This window comes from Bombina bombina, chromosome 1, assembly GCF_027579735.1.
Source record: "Bombina bombina isolate aBomBom1 chromosome 1, aBomBom1.pri, whole genome shotgun sequence".
Classification (NCBI taxonomy): domain Eukaryota; kingdom Metazoa; phylum Chordata; class Amphibia; order Anura; family Bombinatoridae; genus Bombina; species Bombina bombina.
In genome coordinates, this window is record NC_069499.1 from 927,608,239 (window position 1) to 927,624,187 (window position 15,949).

Below are 15,949 nucleotides of genomic sequence, written 5' to 3' on the forward strand. Positions count from 1 at the left end.
TTAAAGACCTTGAGGAACATACATCCTCTTCAAATAAGCTTCCAGCTTTTTGTCCATGGGATCCTTAAAGGAGCAGCTATCCTCTATAGCAGTGTTTCCCAACCGTGGTCCTCAAGTACCCCCAACAGTCCTGGTTTTCATTATAGCTGAACCAGTGCAGGGGTGAAGTAATCCGCTGATCAGTAACCAACCTGCTCTCATCCATCAGCTGATTATTTCACCTGTGCTCTAGTTCAGCTATAATGAAAACCAGGACTGTTGAGGCGTTTTTCCCTGGCTACATCACCGAAGCTTAATTTACACAAACGCTCAAATAGTCTGTCAGTTAGCCTGTTCTAGCTAAGCAAGCAAAGAAAATGCCAAATTGTAAGTTTATACATAAATCCCTGTATAAAACATAAGCCACACACATACTAATAAAGTATTTAAACAAAAATGGAAATTTATGCTTACCTGATAAATTTGTTTTACGATACGATGAGTCCACGGATTTCATCCTTATTTATGGGATATCGCCTCCTGGTCAACAGGAGGAGGCAAAGAGCACCACAGCAGAGCTGTATATATAGCTCCTCCCTTCCCTCCCATTCCAGTCATTCGACCGAAGTTAGGAAGAGAAAGGAAAAGCCAAGATGCAGAGGTGACTGAAGTTTAACAAAAATAAAAGACCTGTCATACAAAAACAGGGTGGGCCGTGGACTCATCGTATCGTAAAAGAAACAAATTTATCAGGTAAGCATAAATTTCTATTTTCTTTTTTTTTTTTTTTTTTTTTTATTGAATTTTTTTAAAAGCAGGTTAACAACAATGAGAAAAAGGAATCCAAAATACAGTGACCTTATTACACCTCTCAAGAGCTGTAACTTACAGTTTGTTTATCTTATATATAGTCATTTGATTCCCCCTTCCCCGTCACAACAGTATTTGCAAAATTCTCATCTTCCAATTCAAGTGCCATTAATATAACTTTAAATATAGTAAATGTCTCATCAAAACTTAAACAGTTCTTCTTTAGGATTGTTGCTGCGCCGCAAATCATGCACTGCGTCTTGTATCTTAATCCCAGTTGTATGGTATATGTATGGATTAACCGATCTTATATGGAGTCATCAAAATGACCTTGTATACTCTTCCCACAAAAACATTATAGAGTGATAATCACCGATTCGATTAGTGTGCTGAAAGTGGTATTTTTCTAAAGCTAATACCCTAGTGACCTGTTCTCTCCAGTCATGTATATTAGGCACTCTTATCTGTTTCCAGAGTCTAGGTATCAGTTGTCTAGCACAATTTAACATAATATATAGTAACATCGCTCTCAGTTTGCATTTTATTTTAGGTGTTTTATTTAATAAGAGTACAAACGGGTCGTATTCTAAGCGGATAGATATTACTTTTTCTATCTCTGAGTGTAGGCTGACCCAGTATGTGTTAATGTAGGGACAGGTCCACCATATGTGGGACATATTTCCCTCTTGCCCACATGCCCTCCAGCATTGGGTGCTAGTACCCGGATAAATTCCAGACAGTCTCTTAGGAGTTAAATACCATCTGGTGAGTAATTTCAGATTGGTCTCTGTGGCATTCATGGAGGATGGGGCTTTTCCCATTTGCTGGAAAATTGTTTGCCATTCATTCAGTGTTAGGGACCTTTGTAGTTCTCTTTCCCATATTTTGGTGTATGCAGGGAGTTGTGTGGAGTGCATTGCCACTAATAATTTGTAGGATTGGGATAACCCTTTTTTTAACGTACCTGAGTAGCAGCATATGGATTTGAATGTGGTTAATGGCCTAATTAGTTCTCTTTTTTCTCTGTTGTGGGTAATGTAATGTGACAGTTGGAGGTATTCATACCAGGTCTGACCTACAAAAATGTTTCTGTCTGTCATTTCTTGTCTAGTTAAGAGTTTACCTTTATCTAAGCAAGTATAGATTGGTACGCAGCTGTGGATATACGCGGTTTCTCCTTCTATTCTGTAGTGTCCTATTGGGGAGTCAGTGTTTGTCAGGAGAGGGGTTAGTGGGCTTGGGATAGATGAGATGCCTTTTTTGTTTTTTAGCACTGTGCCCCATACATCAAAAGTTTCCGTCACCAGGACTGGGGGTGAGGTACCGAGTCTCCTATGTATTTTATTAAGCCAGCATAGACTCCCCAAGCTAGGTACGCAGACCAGACTGTGTTCTAATTTTACCCACTCCTTGTTATCCTTGTGTTTGCACCAATCTATGATTCTGGTTAGCATGGTCGCCTGTTTGTAATGAAGAAGGTTGGGTACTCCTAGGCCTCCTGCGTCTCTATCCCTGTATAAAGTTTTTTTTGAAACTCTCGGTATTTTACCCTGCCAGATAAATGTGTTTACACTAGCCTGGAGCCTATTTAAGTATGAAGTGGGCAATGGGATGGGTATTGTTTGAAAAATATACAGTATTTTTGGTAAGAGTGACATTTTAAATGCCTGTATCCTGCCCAGCCATGACAGGCACTTGGTTTTCCATCCATTAATCTCTATCTGTAGTTCTTTTAAGAGTTTCAAGTAATTTAACGTGTAGAGTTCCTCTTTAGTTCTTGCTATTTGCGTACCTAAGTATGTCAGGGAGTGTTTTTGGATAGAGAAGTGAAATTGACTGCTGATATGTTGGAGGATTGGGTCGGGTACTGCTACTCCCAGTACCTCTGATTTAGTTGTGTTAACTTTAAAATAGGAGTGAGAGACAAATAGTTCAAATTCTAGCTGTAGTGCTTTTAGGGATGTTAATGGATTGGTCAGTGTCAGCAAAATGTCGTCTGCATAGAGTGATAATTTGTAGACTTCATTTTGGATCTTGAGGCCCTCTATTGCAGGATTTTGGCGTATTCTGGAGGCCAAGACCTCCATGGCTAATACAAATAATAGGGGGGATAGAGGGCATCCCTGCCTGGTGCCATTTCTAATATTTATGCCAGGTGATAAGGAGTCGTTTAGTCTAACCTTAGCTGAGGGATTGTCATATAATGCAAAAATGTTATTAATCATGTGTGGACCTATTCCAAATTTGATGAGAGTTTGCTGCAGAAAAGCCCAGTTCAGCCTATCAAAGGCTTTCTCAGCGTCTATCCCTAGGAAGATCGCAGGTATCTTTTCTCTATATACATAGTCCATAAGGTCTATGGTTTTCACTGTGTTGTCCCTTGCTTCGCGACGTGGGACAAACCCAGCTTGGTTTAAATGTACCAAGTCAGGTAGGAACTTGTTTAGTCTCGCAGCTAGCACTTTCGCAAATATTTTTACATCTACATTTAGTAGTGATATAGGCCTGAAGTTTGATGGGTAGGTCGCTGGCTTCCCCGGTTTAGGGAGTACAGTGATGTGCGCTTCAAGCATAGAGGGTGGGAATGGGGTGTCTTTGGATACTTGATTAAAGATTTTCTGTAGGTGGGGTACTAAGATCGGGGCAAACGTTTTATAATACTGAACTGTGTAGCCATCTGGGCCTGGACTCTTTCCTGTGTTTAAATCCTTAATGGCTAATGTTATTTCTCCCGTCGATATTGGCTTCTCTAACTCTTCTACCTGTTCTAATGATAATTGGGGTAGTTTGCACTTCTCTAAATAAGGTAGCATATCGGGTTTTGCAGTATTATGTGTTTCCTCTCTCTCGATGTTGTATAATCTCGAGTAGTAAGACTCAAATTGGGCCAAGATGTCTGGTGTAGTTTTTACAGTTTGCCTGTCAGGTGTGTTGATATCATGAATATATGTTTTGTATCTTTTGAGCTTCAGCGCCCTCGCTAATAGCTTTCCGCTTCTATTGCTCTCATAGTGGTATCTCCGTCTAATTTTCAATGTCATTAAATTGTGTTCTTTAGTCAGTAGGTCCTTTAAGGCATCTCTAGCTTTTTGTAAGTCCTCAAGTATTTGTGTGTTTTGTGGGTCCTGTTTGTGCCGATATTCCACTTGGGACAGTGTGTTTGAGAGGTCTTTATAATGCTGTCTGGATATTTTCTTCATGTGTGATTTAGTTTTGATAAACTCCCCCCTCATGTAGCATTTATGTGCTTCCCACACCATGAATGGCTTACTATCTTCCCGATTGTTTATTGTGAAATATTCTTTCAATGAGTTAGTAAATTTCTCGGCGTATAGGGGAGTGTTTAGTAGAGAGTCATCTAGTTTCCAGATGAAAGGTTGTGTTGGTGTGTTTGGCCATTTGAGTTGTGTTATCACCGCGGAGTGGTCTGACCATGTCGTGTGAGAGATTCTTGAGTGGCATATAGTCGAAAGGCCTGCTTGATTGGTCAAAATGTAGTCTATACGACTGTAGGTATGATGTGGTAGTGAAAAGAAGGTGTAATCTTTTTTAGAGGGATTAACAAATCTCCAGGCATCATACAAGTTATAGTCTCTCATCATTTTCCCTAGATATCTAGTCGTGGGCGTCATGGGTCCGTGTGTTTTGTGAGAGCTATCCATGTGCGGGTCTATTGTGATGTTTAGGTCTCCGCCTATGAAGGTTACTCCTCTAGAGAAGTCTATTATTTTGTTGAAGATCTTTTTAAGAAATGGGAGTTGGCGTGTGTTTGGTGCATATATGTTTATCAGGGTCACTGGGTTGCCAAAGAGAAGCCCAAAAACTCCCAAGAACCTGCCTTCATTGTCTGATGTAGTCTGTATGTGTTTGAAGGGAGTATCTCTGTGTATCAGAATGCTAACCCCGCATTTCTTAGTTTCAGCAGAGCTGTGAAAGTGTTGGGAGTAGCGTGTCCCTAGGTATCTAGGTTCGCTTCTTTTCCTGAAGTGTGTCTCTTGGAGGAAAACAATATCCCCTTTCTTTCTGTACAGATCTAATAATGCTATCGACCTCTTCTGCGGGGAATTTAAGCCCTTTGCATTTTGGGATATTATGGTGATCGGTTTGCTCATTCTAATTTTCTCTAATTGTGGGTTATGCTAGGGAAACAGTATAGTTGATACCTTATGGTGGTAGTTTATGTTCTAAGTGCAAGCAGCAGCGCAGCAGTCACACCACAAATTAGAATCAAAGATCAGCAATAAAAATAATGAAAAGAAATAAAAATAGTTGGAAATAAAAAAATAATAAATAACTTCAAAATAAAAATAAAGCAATAATACAATATAACAGTAGAAATAATCTTTCTCGTTCTGTGTGTATTGCAAAACAGAGTAGATGCAATCAACACTTCACTGAGAGAAATTATATAAAAGCCTATTATATCACTTATATATCTAGTACTAGATCTTATAAACAACTGTAATGAAACATGAAGGTGTAAGCCAACAATTTGGAAATATCATGAACAGCATACATTGTTATAAAGCACAACTGTGAAACTAACATTGCAGATATAAGTAAAACATACTTTTAACTTTAAATTCTATAATTGTTAGGAGTAGGCAAGGTAATCTTCTCCTAGTATAGCTAAGAGCTGGACTAGAAAGATCATCTCCAGCTTAAGTCTATAGTCTATATGTATAGTATTTTACCCATCTGGACGTATACCGGCACTTTCATCCTTCTTCTGTGACATGAGCCCTTGGAGTTTGGGCGATTCTCTTTGTTTGAGGTGGCAGTATTCTTGTAGACGAATTGGCCTCAGTGGTGCAAGAGTCTGTTTGCCCTTTACTATTGTCTTTTGGTCGTTTTCTACGTTGTGGCTGTGGCTGTAGGTCATCATTTCCTGGTTCGATTGGGGGATACAGGTCCAGAGCAGCGCAGAAATCCGATATCTCCGAAATCTTAGTGCAGGAAAGTTTTCTATTTCCATGGAGGACGTATAGGTGGAAAGGAAAACCCCATCTATATAATATCTTCTTGCTCCGCAGTAGGGCTGTTAATGGTGCCAGCTCTTTCCGTCTTTGTAGTGTGCGCTGTGAAAGATCCGTGTAAAATTGAAGGACTGTGCCTCTGAATTTAACCGGCTGGTTTCTTCGGGAGAGATTGAGGAGTTCCTCTTTTTCCATAAACTGTTTGAACTTTATTATGATGTCTCTAGGTGGAGCTTTGTCTGGTGGTCTGGGCCTTAAGGCCCTGTGTGCTCTGTCCCAGTTTATTTCCCTTGTAGAAGTTTCGCCCCTCAAGTGAGCAAATAGTGCTGGAAGATAGGTAGGCAGGTCTTTCGGTAATACCGATTCAGGGATGCCCCTGATGCGAAGATTTTTCCTACGCCCTCTGTTTTCAAGGTCTTCTATTTTGTCGTGAAGAACCTCTATTAGATCTGCTTGTGTGGCAGTGGTTTCTTGTATCTGATGTACTTCATCCTGAATATTATTTGTATAGTCTTCCAGAGTATCAACTCTGAATCCAATAGTGTGGAGTTCTTGTTTGAGATCAGCCATCTCCTCTCTCATACATGTCCTTACTATCTCCGCTATATCTTGCTTGGAGGCTAGAGATGAGAGTACAGAGGACGGAATCTGTGTTAGGGTATCTGGGACTTTCTGGGGTCTGGTAGGTGATGGTGTGATAGGCATAAGCTCTTCTTCCTGTTCGTGTGCTGTGAAGGTAGAGTGCTGGCTTGCAGAGCTAAAGAAAGATTCCACACTAGGGCCTTTTACGTGCGTGTGTTTTGTGGCTTTAGGTGGCTTCAGTAGCCTCTTAGACGTCATTTTAGGCTTTATTTTTTTAACTTGCAGTTTAGTGTGGTTCACCCAGATATCTGTGCAGTGATGTAGTGTGGCTGGCACTGTTCTTCTGAATTGGCGCTTGATAATAATATACCCCTGTTTATGATATGTCCCGGTTTTATGGCGTAACACCAGTTAGATGCAGCTCCTATCTTTAGAGTTGCTCTGACTGTAGTTGTTGTATTCTAGCTGCGTCACTGCAATTAGGCCCTGTCTCACACTCCAACCTATCATGGGCACATGTGAGGGGATCGCCTCTGCTTTATTCGCAATGTGTGTAAAGTACTGGAAAAACTTCTACCCCCTTAGCTATGCTTGTCTGAGTCCGTTGTATGGGCTTTTGGTCTGTCCCCTTCAGTTGTATTCTGTTCCGTTAGGGTTGTCAGTGCGCCACTGAGAAAAGGAATGGCGGGCCGCCCGTTTTCGCGGCACTTTTTTATCTCACCCGGTATGTTCAATTCGGCTTTTTGGTCCCTCCGATGTTCAGGGATTAGCACCGACGGTATCAGGGTGCTCTCCGCTGATGGGATCTGTCCCTCTCTACAGATGCTTTCACAATTGATGTTGCGCAGGTCACAAAGTTGCCGAGGACCTGTTGTCGTTTTTCTTCTTCAGCCCCAAGCTTTGCATCGCTGAAAAGCTCCAGAGTGAGCTAGAGTCCCATAGTTATTGCCTGCTTAATTCAGTTAGCAGAATTTTAAATTTGTATGCTTTATTTATGTTTATATATGTGTTGGCTTACGGAGCTCTGGAGTTATGCTGCCATCTTAGCAGCGGCCAGCTCCGCCCCCCCTCTCTAAATTTCTATTTTCTTTTACAAGATACGATGAGTCCACGGATTTCATCCTTACTTATGGGATACAATACCAAAGCTATAGGACACGGATGAAAGGGAGGGACAAGACAGGGAACCTAAATGGAAGGCACCACTGCTTGAAGAACTTTCCTCCCAAAAACAGCCTCAGACGAGGCAAAAGTATCAAATTTGTAAAGTTTTGAAAAAGTGTGAAGAGAAGACCAAGTTGCAGCTTTGCAAATCTGTTCAACAGAAGCATCATTTTTGAATGCCCATGAGGAAGCCACAGCCCTAGTGGAATGAGCCGTAATTCGTTCAGGAGGCTGCTGTCTAGCAGTCTCATATGCAAAATGGATGATACTCTTCATCCAAAAAGAAAGAGGTAGCCGTAGCTTTCTGACCCCTACGCTTCCCAGAAAACACAACAAACAGGGAAGAAGATTGACGAAAATCCTTAGTTGCCTGCAAGTAAAACTTCAAGGCACGGACCACGTCTAAATTATGTAACAGTCGCTCCTCCTTAGAAGAAGGATTAGAACACAAGGAAGGAACAACAATTTCCTGATTAATATTTTTATTTGAAACAACCTCAGGAAGAAAACTAGGTTTGGTACGTAACACTACCTTATCCGAATGAAAAAATAAGATAAGGAGAATCACATTGTAATGCCGAAAGCTCAGCAACTCTGCGAGCAGAAGAAATAGCAACCAAAAACAAAAAACTTTCCAAGATAATAACTTAATATCTATGGAATGCATAGGTTCAAATGGAACCCCTTGAAGAACCTTAAGAACTAAATTCAAACTCCAAGGAGGAGCAATTGGTCTAAATACAGGCCTGATTCAAGTTTAGAGCCTGACAAAAAGACTGAACATCTGCCAGACGCTTGTGCAACAAAATAGACAAAGCAGAAATCTGTCCCTTTAAGGAACTTGCTGACAATCTTTTCTCCAATCTATCTTGGAGAAAAGACAAAATCCAGGGAATTCTAACCCTACTACATGAGTAGCCCTTGGATTCGCACCAATAAAGATATTTACGCCATATCTTATGGTAAATTTTCCTAGTAACAGGCTTACGTGCCTGAATCAAAGTATCTATAACCGAATCAGAAAACCCTCACTTAGATAAAATCAAGCGTTCAATCTCCATGCAGTCAGCTGCAGAGAAACTAGATTCGGATGATGGAAGGGTCCCTGAATTATAAGGTCGTTCCTCAACGGAAGCTGCCACGGAGGCTGGGATGACATGTCCACCAGATCGGCATACCAAGTCCTGAGAGGCCACGCAGGGGCGATGAGCATAACCGATGCACTCTCCTGCTTGACTCGAGCAATCACTCAGGGAAGGAGAGCAAATGGAGGAAACACATAAGCTAGGCTGAAGGACCAAGGCACTGCCAAGGCATCTATCAGCTCGGCCTGGGGATCCCTAGACCCGTATCTCGAAAGCTTGGCATTCTGGCGAGATGCCATGAGATCCAACTCTGGTCTGCCCCATCTGAGAATCAGGTTGGCAAATACCTCCGGATGGAGTTCCCACTCTCCCGGATGAAATGTCTGTCTGCTCAGAAAATCTGCTTCCCAGTTTTGCACCCCTGGGATGTGAATCGCAGACAAATGGAAAGAGTGTATTATCCTGGCTACCTTTGTCATCGCTAAGGAACTTTTTGTTCCCTCCTGATGATTGATGTAAGCCACCGTCATTATGTTGTCTGACTGGAATCTTATGAATTGGGCCGAAGCCAACTGAGGCCAAGCCTGAAGCGCATTGAATATCGCTCTCAACTCTAGGATATCGATGGGAAGAGAGACTCTGCCTGAGTCCAGACCCCCTGAGCCCTCAGGGAATTCCAGACTGCTCCCCATCCTAACAGACTGGCATCCGTTGTCACTATCACCCATGAGGGTCTGCGAAAGCATGTCCCCTGGGATAGATGATCCAGCGACAACCACCTTAGAAGAGAGTCCCTTGTCTACTGATCCAGATGTATTTGAGGAGACAAATTTGTATAATCTCCATTCCACTGTCTTAGCATGCTCAGTTGCAGAGGCCTGAGATGAAACCGAGCAAATGGAATGATGTCCATTGCTGCTACCATCAATCCAATTACCTCCATGCACTGAGCCACTGACGGCCGGGGATTGGTCTGAAGGGCTCGGCATGTGTTCAGAATTTTTAACTTTCTGACCTCTGTCAAAAATATTTTCATGGATAGAGAGTTGATTAGAGTTCCCAGGAAAGGAACCTTTGTCTGTGGAACTAGAGAACTCTTCTCCAGATTCACCTTCCACCCATGAGTCCTCAGGAAGGACAGAACAATGTTGGTATGAGACTTTGTTAGCTGATAAGACGACGCCTGGATCTGAATATCGTCCAGATAAGGCGCAACTGCAAAGTCCCGCGGTCTCAGAACCGCTAGCAGCGACCCCACAACCTTTGTGAAAATTCTGGGTGCTGTGGCCAGACCAAAAGGAAGAACTACGAACTGAAAATGTAGGAACATGAAGATATGCATCCTTTAGATCCACGGTAGTCATAAATTGACCCTCCAGGATCCATGGAAGAATGGTACAAATAGTTTACATCTTGAAAGATGGAACTCTGAGAAGCTTGTTTAGACTCTTGAGATTTAAGATAGGTCTGAAAGCTCCCTCTTTTTTGGGAACTACAAACAGATTTGAATAAAACCCCTGTCCATGTTCCTGGATTGGAACGGGACAAATTACTCCCATGGAGGAGAGGTCTCTTACACAACGTAAGAACGCCTCTCTCTTTATCTGGTCTACAGACAATCGAGAAAGAAGGAATCTTCCTCTGGGGGAAGAATTTTCGGATTCCAGTTTGTATCCCTGAGATACTATATCTATTGCCCAAGGATCTTGGATGTCTCTCATCCAAGCCTGGACGAAAATTGATAGTCTTCACCCCACTAGATCCGGTCCCAGATCGGGGGCCGCCCCTTCATGCTGACTTAGTGGCAGCAATGGGTTTTTTGGGTTGTTTGCCCGCCACATGGACTTGGGTTGAGAATAGCCCCCCTCCTGCTTAGAGGAAGGGGGAGAGGGGGTTCCCTTGAAATTTTGAAAGGAACGAAAATTACTCTGTCGACCCCTCTGTTTGGATTTCTTATCCTGAGGGAGGAGGTGACCCTTACCTCCCGTAATGTCAGAAATAATTTCTTTCAAGTCAGGGCCAAACAAGGTATTACTAGCTTAGTCTTGGATGACACATCAGCAGACCAGGACTTCAGCCGTAAGGCCCTACGTGCTAAGATTGAAAACCCTGAGCTCTTAGCCGCCAATTTAGTAATTTGCAGTGAAGCGTCAGTCACAAAAGAATTAGCCAGCTTAAGGGCTTTAATTCTGTCCTGTATCTCTTCCAAAGGAGTCTCAGTTTTAAGAGATTCCTCCAGAGCATCAAACCAATAAGCAGCCGCCGTGGTAACCGTGACAATGCAGGCTGCCGGCTGTAAAAGTAATCCTTGATGAACATAAAGTTTCTTAAGAAGACCCTCTAATTTCTTATCCATAGGGTCCTTAAAAGCACAACTATCCTCAATAGGTATAGTAGTTTGTTTAGCCAAAGTGGAAATAGCACCTTCTACCTTAGGTACCGTCTGCCAAGAATTCCTGATAGCATCCGCTATGGGATACATCTTCCTGAAAACAGGAGAAGGAGAAAATGGTATACCCAGTCTCTCCCATTCCTTAGCAATAATTTCCGAAGTTCTTTTGGGAACTGGAAAAACATCTGAATAAAAAGGGAACCTCTGAATTCGCCAAAAACTTCCTTTAGAAGAAAGCGCAAATTCCTAAACTAAAGTCTGGTTCCTCTGCAGCCGGAGGTTTAGAGGCAGCAGACTCCGACCTAGAATGTTTATACTCTTAAGTCTCAGAAAGAACTTCATTCTCGGATAACCCTCAGTTAAATCCAATAAATTATCTGATGTACCCTGGGAAGGAGTGCAATATGTAACCTTTCGATTGCGCTTAGCAGGGCGAGGTAAAGCAATAAAGGCTGCAGACACTGCCGTCTGAACTGTGCAGTAATGTCAGGAGAAAAAAGGCCCCCTCCAGATGGAGGATCAGCAATGTTACGGGAAAACTGCATGTGTAGATATATAAGAATGTAGGGTATGCACCTCACTGGACGGCTCTGTGGTATCAAACATGTTTGATATCACATTATCAAGGCATATGGAACATAATTGAGAGGGAAGAACTAAGGCCTCCTCACCATATAAACAGGAATTACTCAGACAGAATCCTCCATTGCTAGTGCAATAACCGGAGAACTAGAGAAATAAATCTTATTTTATTAAAACAAACTGCACCCTTATACCCCAATGGCTGGGGCACTCACCACCTCCTATGACCCAGACAGTACAGAGCTTTATGACTCCTCTCTGATAGACACCCGGTCAGGAAAAAGGGAATGAATCACATGATGCACAATGCAGGACCGTCCCTTCTATGAGAAAGCGCGCCAAGCTTGTAAGCTGCATGGCTCTCAAAGTGAAAGTGAAACTTGTATATTCCATAACAGCCTATGAGCCCATAACATCTCACACATAAAAGCAGCATAAAATCAAATAAACATATAAGATTATTCCCCCCTGTTCAATAATCCCCCTAAGGAGATAGTAACCCTTGATTCTATACAGATAAAAGGAGTCACATTGTCTTACCAGAATCTACGCCGTGGAACAGGAACACGGCCCTTCAAGTGTGACAGATAGTAGCATCGCTTCTGACATGGATTTGAGTGAAGAAAGCAGGCAGGGAAACTCGTCAACGCTGATTGCTTATGGAGCCGTTAATATGACTCTCCCTGCATCTCCGGACTCTAACTTTCCTCCATGCTCTCACTGAGAGGCTGACAGGACTACTTAAAACTCCAGTCCCATCTCAAAGAGTACTACCCTCCATAAGAGACTACTCCGAAATCTTCTAACACTTCTCTGCCAACCTCCTGTGACGAAAGGCAAAGAATGACTGAGGTTATGAGGAAGTGGGGAGGTATTTAAGCCTTTGGCTGGGGTGTCTTTGCCTCCTCCTGGTGGCCAGGTTCAGTATTATCCACAAGTAAGGAATGCAGCTGTGGACTCTTCCCATATTAAGATGGAAAATGAATTAATTTCTTCAGACATCAAACTAAACCTCCTCCATTGACAGAGGCAAAGAGAATGACTGGGTAGGGCCAGAAGTGATATCCCCACTAGTAATTAGTAATTGAATGACGTCGTGGACTCTCCATATCTTAAGAAAAAATGTTTTGCAGTGGACGAAGAGGGGATAATAATGGTAATAGATTAAAGTCATTAATATAAATTGCAGCATCTATTAAAACATATAAGTGAAAGTACTATAAAAAAACAACGGAGGGTCAGGATCCACTTTCAAATAGATTCAACAAGAAACGCATAACATTCTAGCACACATATGGAACATGTGTTTAGAGGTAGAGTGTTCTGTACAATAACAGTTACAGAGTATAAAATGTATCGCAAATTGTTCCTTTATGGTTATCTTTGTATATGAAATAGTTTATTGCTCTTTGCTTCCACAACCAATTAAAATGGGTTGAACTTGTAGGGAAATTAGACCTTATCTTATTTTTTTACACACATAAATGCTTCCTTATTTTATCTTTATTAGTATACCAATGCCTGTTATTTAGAGAGAGCAATTGAAATGTAATACATATCACCCCCATTCCGAAGTAGGAGTGTAATTTCTATTGGTGGGTCTTGTTTACATAACTTTTCTATAGCCAATACTTAAAGGGACACTGAACCCAAATTTTTTCTTTCAACATTCAGATAGAGCATGATATTTTAATCAACTTTCTAATTTACTCCTATTATCAAATTGTCTTCATTCTCTTGGTATATGTATTTGAAATGCAAGAATGTAAGTTTAGATGCAAGCCCATTTTTGGTGAACAACCTGGGTTGTCCTTGCTGATTGGTGGATACATTCATCCACCAATAAAAAATTGCTGTCCAGAGTCCTGAAACCCAAAAAAAGCATAGATGCCTTCTTTTCAAATAAAGATAGCAAAAGAACAAAGAACAATTGATAATAGAAGTAAATTAGAAAGTTGCTTAAAATTGCATGCTCTATCTGAATTGCGAAAGATAAAATTTGGGTTCAGTGTCCCTTTAAGTACTGAATTTTTGAGTATAGGTAGCATGGAAACAGGAAAAAACATATTTCAATTGCCAAAATAAGGGTAAAGGAACCATTTGTAAACCATTCAATACACTCCAATAGGTAAAGGAGGAAAAAATTTAACAGTACACTGTTCCTTTAATGTCCCTTTTAAACTGTGCAAATAAAATAGCCTGACGTGTCGGATTGTGTGTGATGGAGTATACATCGATCATGCTTTCGATTTCATAATATCAAACCAGACTTCATATTTCCCAAAAATTCTTCTATCCTACACATGCATCACTACTGTATTCACTTTGCCCACCCCTGCCATCCCACTTTTTCCCCCCATAATGGCCCTTACCTGCTCTCCTGGTTACTCGTACTACTGTGCTGTTGTGATTTCGTAGAGTCTGTGGAGTTAGATTCGGAGTAGTTGACTGAGGAAGGAGAGGAGGAGGAAGAGGAGGAAGAAGAAGACGAGCTCAGAGCAGGGTATTTACTGTGGGACTGTTTGCTTTTTATGGAGGCCACTCCGTTGCTGCAGGTCGGACTGTCTGCTCCTGGGGGGGAGACAAGAAGCCGCGGGCAGTGGAACGTCCCCTACCAATGTAATTAGACTCATCTCAGGGGTAATAAATAATGATGCCATCGTTAGTCAAAGAATAAATAACTGCCTAGATGATGAGTTTTTCTCCCTTAATATTATGCATAAAAACTCAACTGATCCTACACTCTGGGTTTTTCATGTCAACAAAATACAAACAACTGACTTTTGGCACACCAGGAGCTCTTTATTTACAACAAATACACCACAAAACTTTACTTAACATCCATATCATTTAGATAGTTTTCATTGACCTTCGCATAATAGCCAGCAAACATTTTACTTCCATGACGCGGCACTTTAAACTAATCCAGAAACATCAAATCATTTCATGTTCTTCTACACAAAAGTACACTGCCTCAAGTCCCCTTGAAAAACATTGTTACTTTTATAGGATACTTCTCTTTGTTAACAGCTTAGTCAGCAGGCAAACAACTCAAGGAAATTCTTGTCTAAATAACTACACAAAGTTGATATCCTACCCTAAAAGTTAGACAAGCTCAGTAAAGTTGCAATGATACAATCCATAGATGTGAGTATTCACTTATACTGCAGAGGGGCTAAAATCAATCAAGCGGCTAAATATAGGTTTTTTGTTGGACTTTGTAATCTTTTCCTAACGGCTTAATCAAAACACAATAATGATGGGTGAACTCTGGCTGCTTTTATCAAACATCCACTAAAATGAACATAAAAATATAATGGCCAGTGCAAGGAGAATTAATACAATGGCAAACAGACCGCAGAGGCTGCAGTGTTTGGTGATTAAATACAGACCAAGAGCTATACTGAAAAAAAAATGCAAAAAATTGACAAAAGCATAAGTATAATTTAATATACATACAGCAGTGCTGTATATACAGGATTGCATTTTCTTAGATAGTAATAAATTTTGGGAACCGTTGGCAGATGTGAGCGCACTCAGATGTCAGCACAAAGACAGATAAACACTTCGAGTGAAGTTCACAATAATGTGATTGTGCTTCCTCTAGCAGCCAAATATATCACAGTCAAACATCGACACCTCAAGAAATAAAAAGAGTGAAAATAGCCCACATCAACCCCAAGAAAGCACAGTATTTCTCCAAAAGGTGTGTTGAAAAAAGTCAGAGAACCTATTCCAGAAAATAAATCAGATTTTTTTGCAGGTTATTTCTCCTCAAAGAAAATGAAACAATACATAGAAGGCAACAAGTCAAATTATTATTTGAATAAGTTTATTGAAATGACTGCAGTCTATTTATAAATAGCAAAAACAGAACAAAGGGTAATTTTAGAGAAGTATCTGAGCTAAGGTCCGATATTAAAAATATTAAAATTGAGGTATAGAAAGTATAACTGCTGTACAGATGATATTAAAATGCATGTTCTACCCCATATAAGGATTGGACAACTTGTTCTGCCAATTCAAAATTCCAGTATACCTCTCCCACTTTCCAGATGGCTATTGGATGTTGCAAATTCAGCTCAGTATACAATTTACTTCCAATAACACAGCTGTCTATAATCAGAACACATGACATCACCGGACCTCAATATCACAGGACCAATAGCAACAGAACCTAAAATACAGTGTCCCAGAACAGGTAGATAATATTCACCAGGGAAAACGTACAGCTACTAAATCATTTTTGTTTTTTTATTTCAACTATGCAAGGTATGACAACTCCTAAATGGACCATATGACTGTTTTTCTATAAACTTTGGCTTATGCTTGAATTTTGGTATCAACATTAAAAAGGGCATTATACACTTAAGTCCCAC

The 15,949-nt window shown here is 41.0% G+C and overlaps 1 protein-coding gene across 3 annotated transcripts in view; it reads right to left on the reverse strand.

Annotated features, from left to right (window-relative positions):
- The window catches only part of RANBP10 (RAN binding protein 10), a 257,221-nt gene that overhangs the window by 28,616 nt on the left and 212,656 nt on the right, over nt 1-15,949 (reverse strand). For 2 of the 3 annotated variants that reach the window (XM_053698071.1, XM_053697989.1), the window contains exon 10: nt 13,943-14,141. In XM_053698071.1, coding sequence (XP_053554046.1) covers nt 13,943-14,141 — 199 coding nt within the window. The remainder of the gene's footprint in view (nt 1-13,942; nt 14,142-15,949) is intronic. The other variant, XM_053698144.1, reaches the window with a different exon arrangement.